We start from the raw sequence: 21,433 nt of genomic DNA, 5'->3' as shown, positions 1-21,433 counted from the left end.
TTTCCATTTTTCTAAAATGTATTACTTCCCTGCTGTCACTTCAGGCAGGTGCCATGAAACATTTATTATTCAGTTGTGTACTCATGGTTCTGAGTTTGCTTATGGCTTTACTTAAGTCATTTGAAGCAATCATGAAGCTTGAATAGCTTAGAGATTATCTAGGCCAACCCCCTCCCTCCGGCATCTGTAGGTGAAGGTAAATGTTGGAGCTCTGTGTCCTTTCTCCAAATTAACCAATGAAGGTGTCAGCTGTGACTTCAGCCGCCCTGGTACAAATGTTAAAATGTCTCGCTTTCCCTTCAAACCCCCCACCAGATCTCTCTAGAGTTATTTAGCAACTCTGTTAAACTTTGTTGTCGTTTAATAAGAGTTAACACAGCTGAAAAGTGAGCCAACAGCCTTTACAAAATGGTTTCAGATCTTTAGAATGATGTATAGTTTGGGCCAGATAGTTACAACTGCTCAACTCTGCTGTTGCAGCAAAAAGGCAGCCTCAGACAATACCTTCACAAGTGGGTATGACTGTTCCAATGAAAGTTTGTTTACAAAAATAGTTGGCTGGCTAGACTTGGCTCTTAGGCAGGAGATTGCTTAGTCTGGAGTTTGTTAAGAAGTGAGCCCATTAGAATATTGGGGGCTTACTCACTGTTTTGCAAGTCTTGATTAATAAGCAATCCTCAGAAATGATTGCATTCTCTTATATTCCACAGTGATTATTGAAGATGTCCAAGAATCAGATGAATTAGTCTGCATACTTAGAGATCAGTGTGAGAGATACACAGTCATGTGTTCCTTCTTTTAAACAAACATCCTTAAGGAGAGAATATATAAAATCTAATACTTGGATACTCTTAAGCTATGGGCGACCATTAATTCGAGGTCGTTGCAAGCTCAAGGATGGAGACTGAATGGGGCTGTAAATTACCTTCCATCATGAGTTGAATTTGAGCCACACAGAGATAGAAGTGTGGTCTTGTTTTTGGTAAACTATCATTTGAAAAAAATTACAGAACACTAAAGCTTTTTTTTTTGAAAAAACTACAGGTAGATGATCTTGTGAATACAAGTGTTACCATCTATAATTACTAAAATAGCTTTAAAGGACACAGAGGGTACATCTGTAGAAAACTGATGTAAATATTTAATGTATAAATCACTCAGAAACTATTTCTCATTGACAATAATGACGCAGTAATATCAGGTGTGTGACTTCTTGGGCATCTCAAATCATTTGAAGATTTTAAATTATAGGAAAGAGGGATTAAAAACTCAACATTTCTTCAAATCTAAAATCAAATGTGTATGTTCCAAATTCTTGATCGGTGCTACCATTTGGCTTTCATATAAATGGTCCCTGGGAAGGTAAGAGAAAAGAAGACTCTGCTTAATGCCTTTTTGGTTCCATTTAGTGTGTCAGAAAATTCTTTTTCTTTTGATGTATTCGGTGACGCAGCATTACTGCTTGCTATTAAATCTTGTTAGAGAGAACATGTCTTGTATGATAGAGACAACAGTCATCGTGGTGGTTAGCATGTAGAGGTGCTCCATAATTGTTGGATGAAGTGATCTCTTTGTGATTTTTAATAAGTCTTATTCTATCCATTTTTCATGTATAAACACACAATTGCATAATGTAAATGAGTCAAAGAATAGGATTCAGCAGTAAAAAGTCAATTTAAACTAAGGCTTGGTGTAGAAAGTTTACTGTTGAGTGCTTACTGAGAATGTCACCCATGCCGTTAAATTAAATACGTGCTCCAGTGTTTCCAGTAATTAAACAAAAGCTAAAAGGATGCTTTCTTAAATCACGGCAATTAATCGTCTCTAGGGATGGAACATTTCCGCAACATTAGAAAGAAGTCAGCGTCAGAGGGGTTTGAGTAGGGTTCATTCAAAAGCATTATTGAATCGTGTTATGTGCCAGGCCCTTTCCCCTACGGAGGTGATTTAGAGGAAAACTTAATGGAGATCTTTTCCTAATAGCTAGGAAAAAAAGTACCTCGGGGCAGGGGTGGGGAACCCTGAACCCTTCTGTCTGGCTTGGGCAGAAGGAGAGGGGCTATTCCCTTTCAGAATGCCACCCCCCTAGCCAAGAGGTAGGAAAGCAGAAATGGAAAACAAAATTCCCTGCTCCTATGAGCCTACGAATTGGTTGCTGGGCCAGCATGAACGAATAATCAATAAAGTAGGTAAAAAAAAAGAGCTGATGGAGAGCATTCGGTAGTAATGAATTTCTAATTATATTATGAATCTGACCACATGTAAATATCTCAGAGTAGAATTACGACCAGCAGTTCCTGCTCCTGCTATGAACTATGTGGCTCTTTCAGCTCCGTCCTTTCCTACCTGATGCCTGGGCAGCTTTTACTGTGCTCCCAGCTCAGGGCATGTGATGTGGTGGATGAACCTGAGGAAGCAGAGAACTTCCTGAAAACAACTCCTTTCCATTGATGGAAAGACTGTAGAAACTAGCTTAGAAAATAGGCAAAACCCAAGAACAGGTGGGTGAAGCGAAGCTGACATTGTACCAGAGGAATGGCCTTTTGTGGGAGCCGCCATCCTGGTGACAGCCCTCAAGGAGTGCAGGAACTACCACCACCACTCGCTAGGACTCTGTAAAGATGATTCCAGGAGCATCGGCTGGCCGAGCTGAGGTTGTTGTGCCCGTGTCCCGGGCAGCAGAGTTCAGCAAGAGCAGGTGTTTGATCTTTCTGGCTTCCACGGTAGGAAGAAGTGCCAGGAAGACCAAAAAAAAAAAAAAAAAAAAAAAAAAAAAAAAAGTCACATATCCCAGAAATGAACGTGGATGAGTTCTCAGTGAGAAAATTCTCATGAATGTTTTTGTTTGCTTTTACTTTTTGTCTTGATGGGAAATTTGTGCTTTTTCGTGATGGAAGCATGACTTACATTTTATAATTTATAGTGCTGTTTTCATGTATTTTGATGGCTGTATCACATCCCTCAGCCTCCTTTTCTCTAGGAAGCGGTGAGTTCATGAGTCCCCTGAGACCCCAGCACTGTTTGTCATGACTGTAGAAATACTAACTTGCAGAATGATATATTAGAACATGGCAGAGATCCTTAATGTTCTCTGTTGGGAAAACAGTTTTCCAAAGAAAGATCGTTTGGAAAGACAGTCTCAATATGATGTGGAACCCGATGATTTTATATTACCACTTAGAGGTACCACAGGGAACTAATAATAAAAGTAGGACATAATTGAATTAATTTCTTTCATAGTTCGTTAGAAAATCGTTGAAATATCTTTCAATTCCCTTAAGGGTAATTTATCGTAAGATCTTAATTTTTATCTCAGTCAAAGCTGAGAGTGCAAAAAGGTGGAATTTACAGGGCAGGGGGTGGGGCGAGGGCAGCAGGGAGGAGGTAGGTGACCTGATTTCTTAAGAAGCATATGGTAGCAGTAAAGTAACAAACCACGACTGCTTGAAATTGTTCCTTTCAGAATTATGTCACATTGTGAAACGTTTGTGTAGCATTTTCCCTCACTTGACTTTTCATCTGACTGCGACTTTTAAATTCAATTATCAATATTAGTGCCAGAAATGTTACAAAATCCATTTTTATTTGGAGGCACTCTTCAGCGAAAACTACATGCCGCATTTATCATTTAGCGCTTCTCTGCACTCTGAAATGCGTACTTGATGGCAGTTCATTTTAGACATGTTGGTGATTACATTTTAAAAATGCAAATGACAGAGAAGGGCTTTTATAGATGATTGAGTTTTATTTCTTTGTCAGTATTTCTCCGCGGCATCCCGAAATTTCCCCTCCTGTGAAGTGTAAATTAAGCATTCCTGTTATACTTAATTTGACCTCTCTGGATTTATCCACAAGCATTGCCACCCTACAGGAGCAGAGGAGTGCATCAGCAAAATAAACACCAGTAAACAAAAAAAACTTGTTCTTTAAATGTCCTTTAAAACCAATATCCTAAGAATACAGCAGTGTTAAGGCACTTTGTTTTCATGATCATCTTATGGTAGATATAATCCTTGTAAAAAGCAGTTCATGTATTTCCAAGAACTTTATAGGCTTATTGGATTATAATTCAGTGAAATTTGGAAAACTGAAATGCTTTGTCATGGTTATGTATTTTCTTATAGAGAGAAAAAAATCAAGTTTCTGCCTCTGTGTTAGTTGCGTTATGTAAACATTGGATTTTCACCGTATTTGAAGGGTGTGTTTCAAACGAGGTGTCTTGAAATTCAGACAGGAGTCTGTCCCTGATCTTTTTGGGGGCCCAAGAGTCATCTCAAAGTTGTAGGTAGATGAATCTGAAGTGTGGCTTCTCACCAAATTTGCAGGGATATGAAAGATGGTGTGCCTTAAAATATAGTCTCTCTACCGCACATGTTATTCACTTTGGGGGTACAAATGGGAAAAGCAGCCTGCCGCAAAACAGCTGACGTCAAGGTGTCATGAGAGACACCTGATACCACTTACAGACAAGGTAAGAGATTTCTATTATGAGCTGCGAACTGGAAGTCATAAGCCTGCTCCAAACTTCAGGGGCTAATCTGTGATCGAATTTATTTCTAAGTAGGCAAGTCCATATGACATGTTTTAGGAAGAAAGACAGTAAGAGATTTATGTACTTAACTACGACCAATGATTATCCAGGGCATCTCTAGGGAGGTCAGTGAATGTGCAGGGGTGAAGGAGAGAGACCGGTTTGCCTTAATCAGGCTTGGATCATAGCATATTTTTAATGAAATGTCACCTATTCCAGGACTAGGACATACGAAAAGCTAAGAACTGAGAGCAGGATGTCAGTCGGAAGGGGGTAAGGAGTAGGGACTCATTATAGGCCCCCCCCAAACGTGCATTTAACAAATAATTACCAAATCCAAGACTTGAGTACGTTTCAACCATCCATGATTTAAAGAATGCCCTTTTAATTTATTCATTCATTCAAAAATATTTGCTGCTCTTAAAGTTAACATTCTAGTTGCAGGGGTAGGGAGAACAAATAAGAAACCTAAACAAGTAGCTTCTATGACCCAAGTGTCATGACAAAAAGCAAGGCAAAGAGGATTGGGAATGCCAGTGGAAGATTCACATTTTAAATATGGTAGCAGTGGGGGGAAGGGCGCTCATGAAATTTGAGCAATAACCTTAGAGATGCTGAGGGATTGAACCATGCTGGTATGAGGAAGAAATGCATCACAGGGAGATGGAACAGTCCAGCTGAAAGTCCTAAGACAGGAGTCTGCAAGCAGTTAGAGGAGGAATAAGGAGATCATTTTGCCTGGAGAGGAGGGAATGGGGCAAGAGACATAGGTGACAAGGTCGAAGGGGTGTGGAAAAGGCAGAGATTATATAAAGCCCCGTAGACCACTGGGAAGATTTTGGGGTGAGAGAAGTGATCCATTGCAGGATGTTGAGTACTACAGTGACGTACTCTGACTTATGTTTAAAGATCGTTCCTACTGCTGTGTAACAAGTAGACTACTTCATCAGTCCAGGTGAGAAAAAATAGTATATCAGACCGTAATGGGGGTAGTGGATGTATTCTCAAAGTAGTAACCACAGAATTTCCAGACCTATTTACCTGAGTTGTGGAAAAAAAAAAAGAGTAAATAGGATTCCAGTGTTTTGGGGCTAAACACCCTCAAGGATGGCAGTCAGCTGAGATGGAAAAATTGCAGGTAGAAGGAGGTGATCTTAGACCAGTGGTGGGTATGTTAACATTGAAATAGAGATGTGGAGTGAGCATTTGGATTTGTGACTTTGGCATTTAGGAGAAAGTCTGGACTGGAGGAATACATTTGGGAATCTTCAGCATATAAATGGATTCGGAGAGTTAACACTGGATACATTTGTCCCACCTGGGGTAATAAATGGAAAGTGAGTAGAGACAAAACATTGAGAGTTCAAGAGATGACTAGGACCCAGCAAAGAAGACTGAGAAGGAGAAGCTTGAGGGAGGGGGGAAGGGAGGTGAGGAAGGGGGAAAGGGGTCTTAGAGAGCAGGTAGGAATCAACAAATACATGTCACATAAAATAAGAACTGAGAATTTAATAATGTGGATATTGAATTTTTATTTTGAATTTATTACTGACTCTACTCTGAAGACCCCAAATTTTAAAAGTTTATCAAAAAGAAACCTATATACCAGGGTGTGGATTGCTGGGAGATCTGAAATTATTCAATCCAAATTTTAAGAAGGCTTTACTCTATTAGGCAAGCTGAACTTTCTTATTATATGTAGATAATCCACAGAAAATTTAATGAGAACCCTAACAATGTCTCCCTGACACAGAGGATTGTAGACAATAGTATTCGATACTTACTTTTGCTTAAATGAAAGGAGACAAATTAAACGTGTTTATTTGAGCCTTTTGTGAGCCCGGTAGACATTTTAGGCATCAAAGAACGTGAATCCTTTATGAGAGTATTATCTCTTTTACCTTTTTATTATTTGATCACTCAGATGTTCGTAAACAGCTTTGTAATATTTTTATGGTTTCAAGTTATGGGCTGAATTCCCTCCCTCACTCCCCCCAAATTCATGTTGAAACCCTAACCCTCTGTAACTCAGAATCTGACTTTGTTTGGAGAGAGAGCCTTTAAAGACGTAGTTAAGTTAAAATTAGGTCATTAGGATAGTTCTAATACTCGTTGGAGGAAGTTTGGACACAGGTACACGGGAAAGACCGTGTGAAGATGCAGGGGGAAGATGGCTGTCTACAAGCCAAGGAGCCAGGCCTCGGAGGAGACCCAGCCTGCCGACATCTTGATCTCAGATTTCTGGCCTCCAGCACTTTGAGAAAATAAATGTTTTATTGTTTAAGCCACCCAGTCAGCAGCACTTTGTTACGGCATCCCTAGCAAACTAAGACACAAATTCAACAATCAAATACCTTTTTTTTTCCCCCCTTTCTGGATATTGAAGTATAATCATCTGTAATAAGAATTTTGATAAAACTAATTGTAGAATCCATTTGAAAATTTAAAAGAGCAATTAGAAATAATTTAGAACATATAAAATATTAGCACTAGTTAAAATAATCACTGAAGAGTGAAATGCATTTTGCTCGAAGCCCTCAGACTCTGTTTTAATAGTTTTCAGATGACTGAAATCTCCCCGTGACATGCTGACATTTTTTTTTATCCCTTTTAGATTAAAAAAAGGAAGATCTTCTAAATGTTTCAACTCCCCTTTCCCTGCGCCCCCCCTTGTTGAACAGAGTATGCTGCACCTAATTTAACTTTGAGTTAAGGCTAACAGTCCAAGACCGATACGTGTATGAAGTGGATGTCCAAGACCCTTGAGGTCCTTGGATTTTCATTCACAGTTTCATCCACTTCCTATTGACTGAGAAGGTCGAGAAGGAGTGGAATTTGTAATTTTGCCCAGACATTCTTTTGAATCCCAAGCACTGAGAATCTGGGAAAGCTCATGAATGAAGCATTTCACTGGAAATGCCTAGCCGGACATCTACGTCTCAGCAGAGTTTTTTCTCTGTTTACCACTTCTGAGGTTCCTTTTTCTGAAAAGATTAAAGAACAAAAACCCTTAATTGTGGAAACAGCCAGATGTGAGAAAGAAAACTTTAGCTCGAGTTGGATATTACCTTAATTTCTCAGTTTGAGTATAGGCTCTAGAGCAAGTGATTTTTTAAAACTTTTTATTGTGGTAAAATATATATAACTCAGGAGCTCCTGGGTGGCTGGTAGGTTGGGTCCAGTTTGATCTTGGCTCAGGTCATGATCTCACAGTTTGTGAGATTGAACCCCTCGTCTGCTTGGGATTCTCTCTCTCTCTCTCTCTCTCTCTCTCTCTCTCTCTCAGCCCCTCCCCTGCTCTTATAAATAAATAAGCTTAAAAAAATTTTTTAAATATATATATGTTAAATAAATATTTATAACATAATAAATGTACTATTGTAGCCATCTGCAATTTTATTTTATTTGTTTTTTAAATTTTTTTAAATGTTTGTTTATTTTTGAGAGAGAGAGAGCATGAGCAGGAGAGGGGCAGAGAGAGAAGGAGACACAGAATCCGAAGCAGACTCCAGGCTCTGAGCTGTCAGCACAGAGCCCGATGTGGGGCTCAAACTCATGAGCCGTGAGATCATGACCTGGGCCGAAGTCGGACGCTTAACCGACTGAGCCACCCAGGTGCCCCGCCATCTGCCATTTTAACAGTTTTAAGTGTGCTGTTCAGTGGCATTAATTGCATGCACATGGCTGGGCCGCCATCACCATCCATCTCCAGCATTTTTTTCATCTTCTCCAACTGAAACTCTGTCTCCATGAAGCAATAGGTCCCCATTCTCCCCTTGGCTCCTGGCAACCATCATTCTACTTTTTGTCTCCATGAATTTGACTCTTCTAGGTAACTTACATAAGTGGGATCATGTATTTGTTCTTTCGTGTCTGTTTATTTCACTTAAGCATAATGTCTTCAAGGTTCATCCGTGTCGCAGCGTGTGTCAGGATTTCATTCCTCTTTAAGGATCAGTAATATTGCATTGTATGTATAGACCACGTTTTATTTATCCATTCATTGGTTGATGAATATTTAGGTTGTTTCCACCTTGCGGCTGTTCTGAACAATGCTGCTTTGAACATGGGTGTGCAAGTGAATACCTGTTCAAGTCCCTGAGATCAATTCTTCTGGGTATACACCCAGAAATGTAATGTTGGATTATATGGTAGTTTAATTTTTGTTTGTTTGTTTGTTTGTTTTTTGAGGATCAGCATACAGTTTTCCTAGCAGGTGATTTTTTATGGAAGTGTGATTCCAGAGAAGCCTGTATATGTATGCCCTTGTAAACATCCAGATTTGAAAGTCTCCAGAGGTGTCTGTGAGGTCCACACCAATGTCACTGTAACAGTTTTTAACTGCCTTGTCCTTATGGCCCAGCAGGAAAGTTGGTGGTCTGGGAATTGTGAATAATCCCGTTTTGCCCATGAGGCAGGCTTCATTCCTGGAGAGTGTGTCCCTCATGAAATGCTGGCCATCAGGTCCGCCCAAGGCAGAGATGTTGAGAGCTGCTGGCCCACTGTACATAGTCTAAAATTCACCAACAGTTTTTGAGTATCCAGAGCATTAATGCTAACTGGTAGAAATTTTATCTTTTTAAAAAGCAACACGTTCACAAGTGTAAATGGTATATACACTTGGTAACATGAGTTGGCGGGGAGAAGTGGGGGAAACTTACCTGTTTCTATGGATGCTTCAGTAACCTACGGTATTAATCATGAACTAGATCCTTACCCACCATACAGGGACTACACAATTCACGAATCGGTATTGCCTGCAGGTCTAGGGTAAGTGAAAATGGTTTACAAACAGAAGCGAAAATCAGTACGTACAGCTGGGGAGAGATCCAGGCAGGAAACAGGATGCAGCTCACACAATGAGCAAGGAAGAGACTCAGTCCAAATATTGATGACTGTCTTACTCAATTCTGTACACAAATTTTAGAACTTCCTACGTACACGAATGAATGAATATGTCTGCCATATGATTGGCGGTATTTGTATACTATTGCACTATTGTAACATAATGGATCATACAGCAGAGGCAGTGAAGATTTTTCATCTGCGGACTGCCAGTTTATGATGATGTCAAATTGTATCAAATTTGCTGCAACTGAATATACATTGCTGCAGTTACTGTCGGGTGGAGACTGCTGGTGCCGTGTGAGTAATTGCAGTCTAGGGCAAAGGGATGGCTGCTTGCAAGTAAGAAGGGAAGTACTAATTCAAGCTGAGATCAAAGAAAGATTGTGTGTGTGGGTTTACTATGTGAATATGTGGCCGTGAAGTTACAAGAGAAAATAGTGCTTCCCAGTGACTCAGTACTGAAGGATGAGTCCCCCTTTGATACCCTTGCGTGTGCGAATAGACATTGTGACCCAGTGCAATACTGCAGGAATTGTTGCTGGTGCTGATGTTGTTTTAAATCTTTTGATTTCTCCCTTCAGGGGTGCTGCTGTGAATTCTATTCTGATGAGCCTCGTAGACACAAAGGTTGGAATCACAGCTTTCTACGGTTCCTTCCTCTGGAGTACTGCATAAATGCCAAAGAATTTACACAAGCGTAGAAATATTTGTTCAATTTTTAAACGTATTAATGCACTGTGTAATAGGTACCCTGGTCATTTAGTACTCGACATGTAGTTGCTAACTGTAGGAGGTTTTAGAAGGTTGCCCGTTTCCTTGTAGAAGCAAATAAGCATTAATTTTTCTACTTAATCAAGACAGCTAATGGTTGGTAGTGAAGACAAAACACTCTCAGTATTGTCCTCTGTGATGATTCTACCAGATCATGAGATTGACCTAATGACATTAAAGATATACTACAACAATTATCTCTGTATTATCATACGCATTTTTAAGTGCCGAAATAACCACACCGCGAGTGGCATTTTTGCTTGCTACCCATAAATAAATATGTATATAAACGTGTAGGAAAGGTGATAGTTTACGTTGGACAGTGTAATCATGAACGCCCCTCCAACTTGACAGCCTTGTTTCTGACCAGTGTAGGAAACGTTTTCAGGATCTGAAATCCCTATTTGACTGTCTTCCTCATAGTGGACAACCCTTATTCGGGAACCAGGTGGGACTTTGCAGGGGGTGTGGTGTCTCCTAGAGCCTTGCATGGTTCACAGGAATCAGCCATGCCTGCCAGGCCCAACCCAAACAAGGGCGTCTGGAATTGGAAAGAGAGGCAGTTGGTCTTGAAAAGACCCAGGCACTGTAGGTATTTGAGGTGATTATGGCCATGTGTGGAAGAGGGAGGGCCCATACGATTCTCTCTAACAGGATGAGTAACTCTGTGTGCACTGAGATCTGCACAACTTGCTGGCACGGGGAATCTCTTCTATTTTAATTTGAGACTGGGGATTATAGGATTCCACTGAGTAAGCCTTGAAAGGAGGACACAAAGATCAAGGGACCAACCCTGAGATCAGATTTCCTTATTTAACTGCACTGCTTAGTACAGTCCGTGATTTAGGAGTCGCCCTCCTCTTCGCCAAGGGGAAAGTGGCAGTAAGTTTTTCAGGGCCATAATCATGGGACAAAGTTAAAATCATGGGACTTCCCTTTAAAAATTGATGTATTGAAAGACCTACACATTCTTAATGATTCAAGTGCGTGTTCCCAGCTTTTAGTTGGGTAAGTTGCATTTTATACTGTTTCTGTAGATTAGAGCTTCTTAGCTATCTGGAGCAGTGATATGGTCAAGTTGCTAAAATAGATTCTTGAGAGAGAGAAAAATACTTCTTTTTTTTTTTTTAATTTTTTTTTTATTTTATTTTTATTTTTTATTTTTTAATATATGAAATTTACTGTCCAATTGGTTTCCATACAACACCCAGTGCTCATCCCAAAAGGTGCCCTCCTCAATACCCATCACCCACCCTGCCCTCCCTCCCGCCCCCCATCAACCCTCAGTTTGTTCTCAGTTTTTAACAGTCTCTTATGCTTTGGCTCTCTCCCACTCTAACCTCTTTTTTTTTTTTTTTCTTTTTCTTTCTTTCCCTTCCCCTCCCCCATGGGTTGAGAGAAAAATACTTCTAACTGGGAGGATTTTGATGTGTAAGAAATACAAATTACCATTTCAGGAGAGATGAAAGTTGTGCCTGTCTTCATGGCCAGTTTCTACAAGTGGGAGACGTACCATAGGGGTGTGTGCGCTGGGGAGTGCTGACCTCAAAAATGATCTTTCTTTCCCGCTACTGCTGACGAGGGATCAGCAAACCCCTGTTCCATCTCCTAATCTTTCCTGCATCGCTGTCTCACTCCTGTCCTAGGGGCCCGAGGTTCAGTGTCCTCCCCAGTTCCTGAATTGAGAACTCAGGAAAGCCAAGGTCCAACTACTACCCTGAAATATGACCAAATATTTAAGTTATTTGTGTCCAAAGTTTGTAAAACGATCTGGTTCTAGGTTGTGTTTAAGTTAGTTGCTGGAAGAAGGGTGACAAAGAGGACATTTTAAACCCTGCTCTCCAGTGCGTCCCGAATCAGAAGTGACAGGGAGCCACATGGTATTAAGCAGGCCAGTAGGATGTGAGAGCGACGAAGGAGGAACGGCTGTCCTGGACAGAGAAGCCCAGGGGGTGTGTAATCAGAGCCCAGGAGGCCACGTGGAATCCTTGAAAGAATTTTGGAGTCAGGCAGACTTATATTTAGATCCTAGCTCCATATGTTATGACTTGAATAACATTAGAAAAGTTATTTTACCTCTGTAAGACTATCTTCCTGACTTTTAAAATTATAATAATACCTCCCTGACAGATGCTATAAGGCTTAAATGAGAGAAACATTTAAAAAATATTAGTACAATCCCCAGCATATAGTAAGCATTCAGCATACTGTCCCTTCCTTTAGTTTCTTCTCACCCCTTAACATTGGACTCCTGCCCCTCACCAGCCCGCCGATGCCCTCTCACTCTCACCAGACTTCACCCTGCTTGAACTTCAGTCTTATTTGGAGAGTGTTAGGGGGTGTATTGTGTCTCCCCACAACCCATAGCTTAAAATTCTAACCTGCAAGATTTCAGAATATGACAGTATTTGGAGATGGAGCCTTTAAAGAAATAATTCGGTTAAAATAATTAAGTTAACTGGGGTGGGTCCTAATCCGACTGGTGTCCTAGGAAGAGGAAATTTGGTTATACAGATGTACAGAGGTAACATGATGTGAAATACAGAGAGAAGATGGTCATCTGCAAGCCAAGGAAAGAGGCCTATGGAGAAACCAATCCTTCTAACACCTTGATCTTGGACTTTTAGTCTCCAGAACTGAGAAAACAGTTCTCTGGTGTTGAAGCCTCTCAGTGTGTGGTACTTTCCCAAACCAGCTAATCCAGGACTCCTGGCTGTTGTCTATAGTTGTGGAAAGGAAGTGAGTGTGGTTGTTGCAGTTCAAAAGGCTTCTCTCCACAGAATTTCTAATTTTTTGTAACATTGTTCATTTATAATTTTGCAATATAGTTGCAGGTGGGTTATGCATTAGAAAAGCTTTTGATGGCTAATACGGAAGCCTCACCACCCAGATGACAAACGCCTTGCATAACCTTTTGGACTGTATCCTATTTTTAAGGTAGAGACTTCCTGTCTCGTGGTTTATATTGTCTGGCTGACTCTGGTTCATCTTTTGTCTTTGAGGTTGCATTGTGCCATTTTCTGGGAAAGGTTTTCCAGTCTTGCGTGGTTGTTTTGGTAATTTCTAGCACATGGTTTAGCTCAGTATAGTTTGTTAGAAATAAATTCTGGGTTAGAGGCAGGAGGAATGTATTAAACCACCTGGGAAGGCTGACTTTCCCCACAGTGATGCAGCTCCAGTCCTGATACAGAGATTCTGATGTGTGTCAGGCTCTCTCAGAACCTGGACAGGGCATGGTGGGCGTGGGGGCGGGGTGCAGGTGGGGACACATTGGCAAGAAAGGAGCTCTGGAAGGGGCAGGAAAAGAAAATATAGTTTAAAGAATCACTTGTTTAGGGGCCCCTGGGTGGCTCAGTCGGTTGAGCGTCTGACTTCTGCTCAGGTCATGATCTCATGGTTCTTGGGTTCGAGCCCCTTGTCGGGCTCTGTGCTGACAGCTCAGAGCCTGGAGCCTGCTTCAGATCCCGGGTCTCCCTCTCTCTCTCCGCCCCTTCCCCCACCCCCCACTTGCACTCTTTCTCTCTCACACACAAAAATTAACAAACAGCCGATTTAGTTTTTCTCATATTAATTTGCCCCCACTGTAATTCACCTGCATTCTTCTGCTTATTCGCACTGAAAAACTCTTCCAGCAACTTCTTTCCCTCAACTTCTCATTGCATCCTCCAGAAATTTGTGGCATTCCTGCAAGCTAAAAATGCAGTGTATACTTGTTACTCCAGGTTGTTTATAAGGCAGTTAACACCAAACTTTGGGGAACGCATACTCCTGGCACTTCCCTCTTTTGTGATACTTACGTTCCATATTCAGCTCACATTTATCGAGCCCTGCTATTTAACACCAGGTTCTATTCTGGGTGCTTTTATGTACCTCATGTAGTTTAATTCATAAAACAGCCCAGTGGGATAAATATTGAGATAAAGCTCAGAGTGGCTAAGTAACTTGGCCAAGATAAAACCTCAAACAGGGGGCAGAGCCAGGACTCAGACCTCAGTGAGAGACATGGGAAAGAAACCTCTAACAGATTGCACTAAGTGCTAAGAAAGAAACAGTATATTGTGATGATCGCAGGGGTGAACTGGACAGGAGGGCCTCTGTGAGAAACTGACATGGAAATCGTAATTTGAAGGATGATAAAGAGCTAGCCAACAATGGAGCTGGGGAAGAGCTTTGCAGACAGGGTAAAGACAGTAAGGTTTAGTATGTTCTAGGAAGAGAAGGCCAGCCTGTTTGTAGCTTGGTGCGCAGCAGGATGAGTGAGGAGAAGTGGTCTTGGGGACGTAAGTAGGAGCCAGATAGATCACGGTCGACCATGGAGGCCTATGTAAAGGAGATTGGACTTTATTGTAAATTCAGTGCAAAGCCATGGGAGGGTTTTTAGTGAGATGACGTTATCAGTTTCCATTTTAAAAGAGATGATGGCTTTCCTATTATAAAATGAGTTTTTAAGGAATTGTGTGGGGACCCAGGGAGGACTGCAGACTGCCTGGCATGATGTTTGTGGTTAGGGCTGTTAGGATGTTAGTCTGGAGCCCAGTTGGAAGCCATGTGTTGGGAAGTTCTGCCTTATGAGGCCTTATCCTTTCTCTTCGTTTCTGTTCTGAAGCTACCACTCTGTCCTTGACAAAACAGTTCACATAAACCCACTGATAAATTTATTTGAAGAGTGACTTTTCTCCTTGTCTTTTAAAAGTCAGAATACATCAGACAGTGTAGGACTGAGGATAATTTTAGAGCCAGAGGAACTGTCCAGGTAAAGTACAAGTTTTTGTTTCAACAACAAAATCAAAGCACAGATCAGCTGAATATCGTGATCAAAGTCACACATATTAGGAAGATTGGACCAGAGTCCGGGTCTCCTACCAACCAGTTAAATGCAAGTGCAGAGGATCTAGAGAGGGGACGATGTTAGCACTTTCAAGAAGCAAGACAGCCTGGAGTGGCTGAAGCCTTCTGCCCAAGAAGGGGAGGGGGCATGAGATGAGGTCAGCGAGGAAGGCATGGACTGCGGTTGTCAATAAAATCACAGTGACATCTGAGGATAACAAAGGAAAGACACAGTTTAATAAAGACATAAAATGTAAGTAGATCTGGTATAAAGAAATTAATTAGAACACATTTATTAGGAAGAAAGGAATGCAGTTGGAATTCAGCTGGAAGTATTGATCGGAATACTGTATTTTCTTAGGTCTGTCATTAAGCTGGTCTGGTAGCAGTGTCGCTAGTATTCACAGGAATGATCTGTCATGTACCTCCTACCACCCACGTTCTGATCTGTAATAACCCGAACAATAAGCTAGATCTTCTTGGAAAGTAGCTGAAGGAACAAAGGATCCCACGTCAAGGGGTTCCCACCGGCCAGTTTAGTCGGAGAATTCACTGTCAATTTGGCAAACAAAAAGAGCATAATTAGTTCTGTTAGAGTAACTTGAGTATTGAGAATTAGCAGCAAGGGAGGGCTATGGTGACCTGAACAGGAATGATAGCAGTAGAATACGGGGCTGAAAAGCCAGCTGGAGTTGGTTCAGGAACTAACAGGAAGTTAGAGGGGGTAGAGACAGTGCATTGGGATGATCGCTAACATAAGTTTTCTTGTGGGGCACCTGGGTGGCTCAGTCAGTTAAGCGTCCGACTTTAGCTCAGGTTCTGATCTTGTGGTCTGTGAGTTCGAGCCCCGCGTCAATCTCTCTGCTGTCAGTGCAAAGCCTGGGCCTGCTTCTGATTGTGTGTCCTTCTCTCTCTGCCCCTCTCCCATTCTCTCTCTCTCTCTCTCAAAAATAAATAACATTAAAAAAAATTTTTAAATAAGTTTTCTTGTGAAAAGTCCGGAAAAATGGGATAGCTGCCCGAGATATGAGGTCAAAGGAGAGACTTGGTTCAGACAGGAGATAGTAAAGCATATTTGTATTGCTACTACTATTTTTGATTTCAACTGCTTCGATGACTTAATTCACAATGCCTTAAAAACTTTCCTTGTTTTTTCAGTTAGTTTTAACTTTCAATTAAAATGATCTCATAAACTTTAAGTTCTTTGAGCACAGGGATGGAATCACATTTTCTATTTTATCCCCAATAGTGTAAGCATAGAGTAGTTAGTGGATGTTTTTCAATAAATGAGTTAAAGATAAGCTCCCCCCGCCCCTGCCCCCCGCCAAAAAAAAAAATAAATAAATAAATAAAAAAATAGAGCTTGGCTATAAAGTTGTTCTTACAGTTCATTCATTAGAACCAGATTTTTAGTTTTGGTTGGCATCCTTCATTATTAGACTGCATACATGGGTCTGAGGTGTATCTGTGTTGAACTGAATTTGGAAATAGTGCTGTGGATTTATATAGAAAAGTTACTGTGTATATGCAGTGTAGGTAAGTTATTCTTCCAAAAAAGAGAGTTTGAATTTGAAGGTAAGACAAATAAACTTCAGACTAAGAAATAGAAAGATCACAGCAGCATACATCTGCAGTGAAAGTACCTAAAAACCAAATTGTTCTAGCAACAATTACATAACTGTTCTTTGCTAATTTAAGGGGGGAAAGTACTTTTTTTTTTTTTTTCCTACTATGAAGGCGTATTTTAGTATCTGAAGTTTTGGATTTTGGAGGTACTTATGACTGAAAGTCGAACTAGATTTAAGTTAACAGCAGCTTACTGGGCTGCTTCTTATCAATAGATATGCTTCTTGATAACCAACTCTTAAATGTATAATCACCAAAGGAATCACATGATTCCCTGCTTTAAATCAAGATTGAATTTAAATCAATTGAGACTAAATCTGCTCTAATATTTTTAGAGCTGTTTAGAGAATAGGATTTGATAGCATCCTAAACAATCATAAGGATGTATAAGTAAACTTAATTTGGATGGGATTATTTGTAGTTGGGTTTTTAGAGTATGAAAAGGGATTTTATTATTAGTTTCTCTCTAGGAGGTACATAGTTATGTTGCTATATGTAGTTCTGACTTATTGCTTTATAATAAATAATAATCATATAATAAATAGTAACCACTTGAGAAATGATATAAAAGATCAACACATATATTCTTAGTAGATTTCTGGAATAAGACTCAATTATAACATCAGGGTGTGATGATGAATTTTGTGTCAACCTGGGTAGGCTATGATGGCCAGTTGTTTAGTTCAACAGCAGTCTAGATGTTTCTATGAAGGTATTTTTTAGATGTGATTAATAACATTTAAATCAATAGACTTTATTTTTTTTAATTTTTTTTAACGTTTTTTATTTATTCTTGAGACAGAGAGAGACAGAGCATGAACGGGGCAGGGGCAGAGAGAGAGGGAGACACAGAATCGGAAGCAGGCTCCAGGCCCTGAGCCGTCAGCCCAGAGCCCGACGCGGGGCTCGAACCCACGGACCGCGAGATCGTGACTGGAGCTGAAGTCGGACGCTTAACCGACTGAGCCACCCAGGCGCCCCATTAAATCAATAGACTTTAAGTAAAGCACATTACCTTCCATAATGTGGGTGGACTTTTTCTAATCAGTTGAAGACCTTAAAAGAAAAGATTGAGGTTCCCGAAGAAAGATTCTGCCTTGAGGTTGCCTTGGACCCAAGACTGCAACATTAACTTTTTCCTGGATTTTCTGCTTGCTGTCCTGCTCTTCAGATTTCAGACTTGTCAATACCTATAATCATGTGAGCCAGTTCCTTAAATTCAGTAGGTCCCTTTTCTTCCTCTCACTGTGTGTGTGTGTGGGGGGGGGTGTTGTGTGTGTGTGTGGGTGTGTTGGTTCTGTTTCTCTGAAGAATTCTAATACACAGGGGTTGGAAAACTTTTTCTATAGAGGATTGGACAGTAAATATTTTAGGAAATACGGCCATACTGTCCCTGTCACACCTACCCAACTCTGCTATTATAACACAAAAATAGCCACGTAAGCAAATGGGTGTGTCTGTGTTCCAGTAAAAACTTGTCTGCAGAAATAGGGGGCTGGCTGTATTTGGAACAGGACTGTAGTTTACTGACCCCTGTATTAAATGATTGCTTGATAATGCATGCAAAAGAGATAAGGGAGGGTATGCATTTTTTTTTTTAGCATACATCTTTAAGAATGTTTATTCAAGCCAGGTTTGAATCAAGAAGCAGTTTGTTACCCTTTTGTGTATTAGGGGTTATTGCTTTGGCCCATAGTCTCAATCTTCAACCTGGATTTTACGTTTTATTTTTACCCAAGAGTTTTTTTAAAGATAATACTGCAACAGAAAGTCTCACTCTTAGTAATTCTGAACTGATAACTGACCACTCAGCCTTTTCTCGGACGCCTCATTCCATTTCTTAGAGGAATGAGTAATGAGGGAGGGGAGCGCTAGGAGGACAGGGCATCTGGAAAACAGAACTGGTGACCCAGTCCGCCAGCCTTGCGGTGTCTAGGCTGGTTCCAGACTCCAAGATGGAATCCTTGAAGGCCATCATTGTGCTCGCGGCAAACAGGAACATCTTTGATAACTCGGATGATGATTTACCATCCTCACTTGCTCTCTTCCTGTATGCCATCAGTGCCAAGAAAGTGTGGGGATTCCTTAGGCTTTTTCAACAAGTCGGAGTCCTTGTTGCCTAGTTGTACCGCAGTTAGTTGGGGAAGAGGTTTAAATTCCTAGGGATATTGGAAAGTTAGAAATCTCTAAAGCAAAATATTACCACTGTAGGGTACAGACCAGAAAGTAATTAGGCTAATGCAAGATGAAATTAGGCAAATAAAGTTTTGAAGTGAAAATTAAAATTGTGACCCATAGTGATAATATTGAAGGTGTTCGCATGGTCACCATCTTGTCTGCCTGTCCCATTCTGGGCATCAGAAATGTTAAAGGAGGGGCACCTCAGTGGCTCAAGTGGTTAAGCATCTGACTCTTGATTTCGGCCCAAGTCATGATCTCACACTTGGTGAGATCAAGCCTTGCATTGGCTCTGTGCTGTCACCACAGATCCTGCTTGGGATTCTCTCTCTCCCTGTCTCTCTGCCCCTCCCCTGCTCACATGCGTGTGTTCTCTCTCTCTGTCTCTCAAAATAAATTTTAAAAAACATTAAAAAATGTTAAAGAAAATTGAGAATCAAAGAAGTACTGTATTTAAAGGAGCCACATCAAGGTTGGCGAGAGATCTGGAAGTCATGTAATATTTGGACTAAAAGAGAAAATTTCACGGAGACTCAATAACTTTAAATACGTGAAGGTCTGTCATTTAGATTTTCTGTTTAATGCTACATGTTAGAAGCCTGGATACCATAGGAAGAAGCCACAAAGAGACTAATTTCAGCACTATAATGCTGTAATCATTCTTTAGAGCAGTCCAATAATGGAATGGACTTATTCCAAAACCATGGGCTCCTGCTGCCTCTAGAAACCCTAAACTAACATTCAGTAGCTCTCTTGGGAAGGATGTTTGTTGGATCAGATAATCTTAAAAATCTTTCACAACATTACACTCTGGTTCCAGTGCTTCTTAAGGCAATGAAATTAAATTCCAGGAAATACCAAATCTTTGCTGGCTACAACTTCCAACTTTGAGATAGGCCAAAACCTCCAAAATGGACTTTAGTACAAATGGAGGAAGACCAAATGGGAAACAAAACAAGCACACAATATAGGAGGTAGGACAAGTGCCCGGGTTATTTCTAGATACTGTTTCTTGTCCCAGCTCGTTTCAGCTGAACGGTCCCTAATCTAGCGACCTCATCTACCTTGGGGCATTTATAAGCCCCTCAAAGATGACAGCCTCTCAGGCACATTCCCTGCATCTCTCATTGTACACTGGGGAGCCATTAGCCATTGGGCATAAGAATTTGCACTTCTAGAAATTTGACCAGAGCGTGTGCCATGGATCCAACATTTTAGTCTCCTGGAGAGTTATCTGAAGGCAGTTGCCAACTTGTAAAGAACAATACTTGCCTCTGAAAATGTCCTCACATGGAGAACACTGCTTTTATCTGAACCCTGATTCGGGAGGAAGGCTAAGAAAGTAATTGATATAGGAATAAGACCCACAAGGAGACGCCTGATGGGTTGTTTTCTGTGTGGCGTCAGGGCTGAAATACCAACAATACCAGCCTTCCTTCTCCACCCTGTCCCCCAGCAGTAGTCACCTCTCCTCTAAATAAAATTGAACAAATATTTAACGATGTTGGTTTGAAGCGGAGCCAAATTATTAACCTACTCAAGTGACCTATGTCTCCGTCAGGCTCTGTTGTTTGCCGTAAATGTCGTAATCTACTACTAATCTCTGTTTTCTGCTTATTTCTATAGTGTCCATGGAAAACGTTGGAGAACAAGGTAAGATATGTTTTGTTATTGTTTTAGATGTGAAATTGTAAAAGTAGTTTTTTAAAAATAGTATTCCTGTAGAGTTGGTTGGAATTAATAAATTATACTTTGAGAATGTGGAGTCATGGTGGGGTTAAAGACTTCTCTCAGTCCCCAGACTGAACTCTGTTAGACATTTGGCAAAGACCTCTCCCTTGAAATGGTAGCCATTGTGCCAAAGATTCTTGGTGGCTTCAAAATACAGGAATATCAACAATCTCCTGTTTCAACTCAGAGTATTACCCCATTCCTGAGTCATCCATATAGTTCATGGAAAATATCATTAGCTGCAGCCATTTCACACTGATTTAAGTGCCTCATTGGATTACTGAATTTTTAAATGATTCTGTGTGTATCATCATGCTTTAAGAAATTGTCATACAGCTTAAAATACCAAGCATGCTGTATTTTAAACTAACATTTTATTCAACTGTATCTTATAGAATTTATTTATATATTAGTGTATTTTCCAGAATTGTTCATTATCACCACATACAGAATATTTTGTGCTTGCCTAATACAGTATTTCACAACTAAAACACCATACAAAGTGTGTTTATATACATTGCTTGAACAAAGTATACTTTTCTTAAAAGTTGTCCCATGTGATAAACAAGACACTTGAACTCCTGTTGGAGGAAATCTCTCTTTGTCCAGATGGTCTCTGTTTAAATATATAGTTATTAGAACAATCGGTGCCAACAGATTTGACTACATCGAAGCCAAATTAGCAAATACCTCCTCAAATAGGAACTGGTTTTGCTATTCTTCGTCCGTGAAGTTCTTTAAGCCTGAAGTTTTAACATTTTTTTAATGCTGTGTTTATTATTTAAAGTTGAAGGCACAGCTGCCTGACTTTTATAATATAGGAAAGGTCTCTCTAGCCATTTGGCTAATAGATTGGGGGTGTCTACAGATGAGAGCTTTCTGATCATGGGATATGAAATAATTAAGTTATTGAAGAATTTG

At 40.5% G+C, this 21,433-nt stretch overlaps 1 protein-coding gene across 2 annotated transcripts in view; it reads left to right on the top strand.

Moving 5' to 3' along the window:
• Positions 1 to 21,433, top strand: part of ZDHHC2 (zinc finger DHHC-type palmitoyltransferase 2) — a 68,690-nt gene that overhangs the window by 3,710 nt on the left and 43,547 nt on the right. Inside the window, exons 1-2 of one of the 2 annotated variants that reach the window (XM_019466742.2) lie at positions 11,015 to 11,158; positions 20,408 to 20,434. In XM_019466742.2, the coding sequence (XP_019322287.1) occupies positions 20,413 to 20,434 (22 nt within the window). In that variant the 5' untranslated portion in view covers positions 11,015 to 11,158; positions 20,408 to 20,412. Of the gene's footprint in view, positions 1 to 11,014; positions 11,159 to 20,407; positions 20,435 to 21,433 lie in introns of those variants that run through there. The other variant, XM_019466741.2, reaches the window with a different exon arrangement.

The sequence above is a fragment of the Panthera pardus genome, unplaced genomic scaffold (genome assembly GCF_024362965.1).
Source record: "Panthera pardus isolate Hobbes unplaced genomic scaffold, ASM2436296v1 HiC_scaffold_13, whole genome shotgun sequence".
Taxonomy (NCBI): Eukaryota; Metazoa; Chordata; class Mammalia; order Carnivora; family Felidae; genus Panthera; species Panthera pardus.
This window is presented reverse-complemented; position numbering and strand designations above follow the sequence as displayed.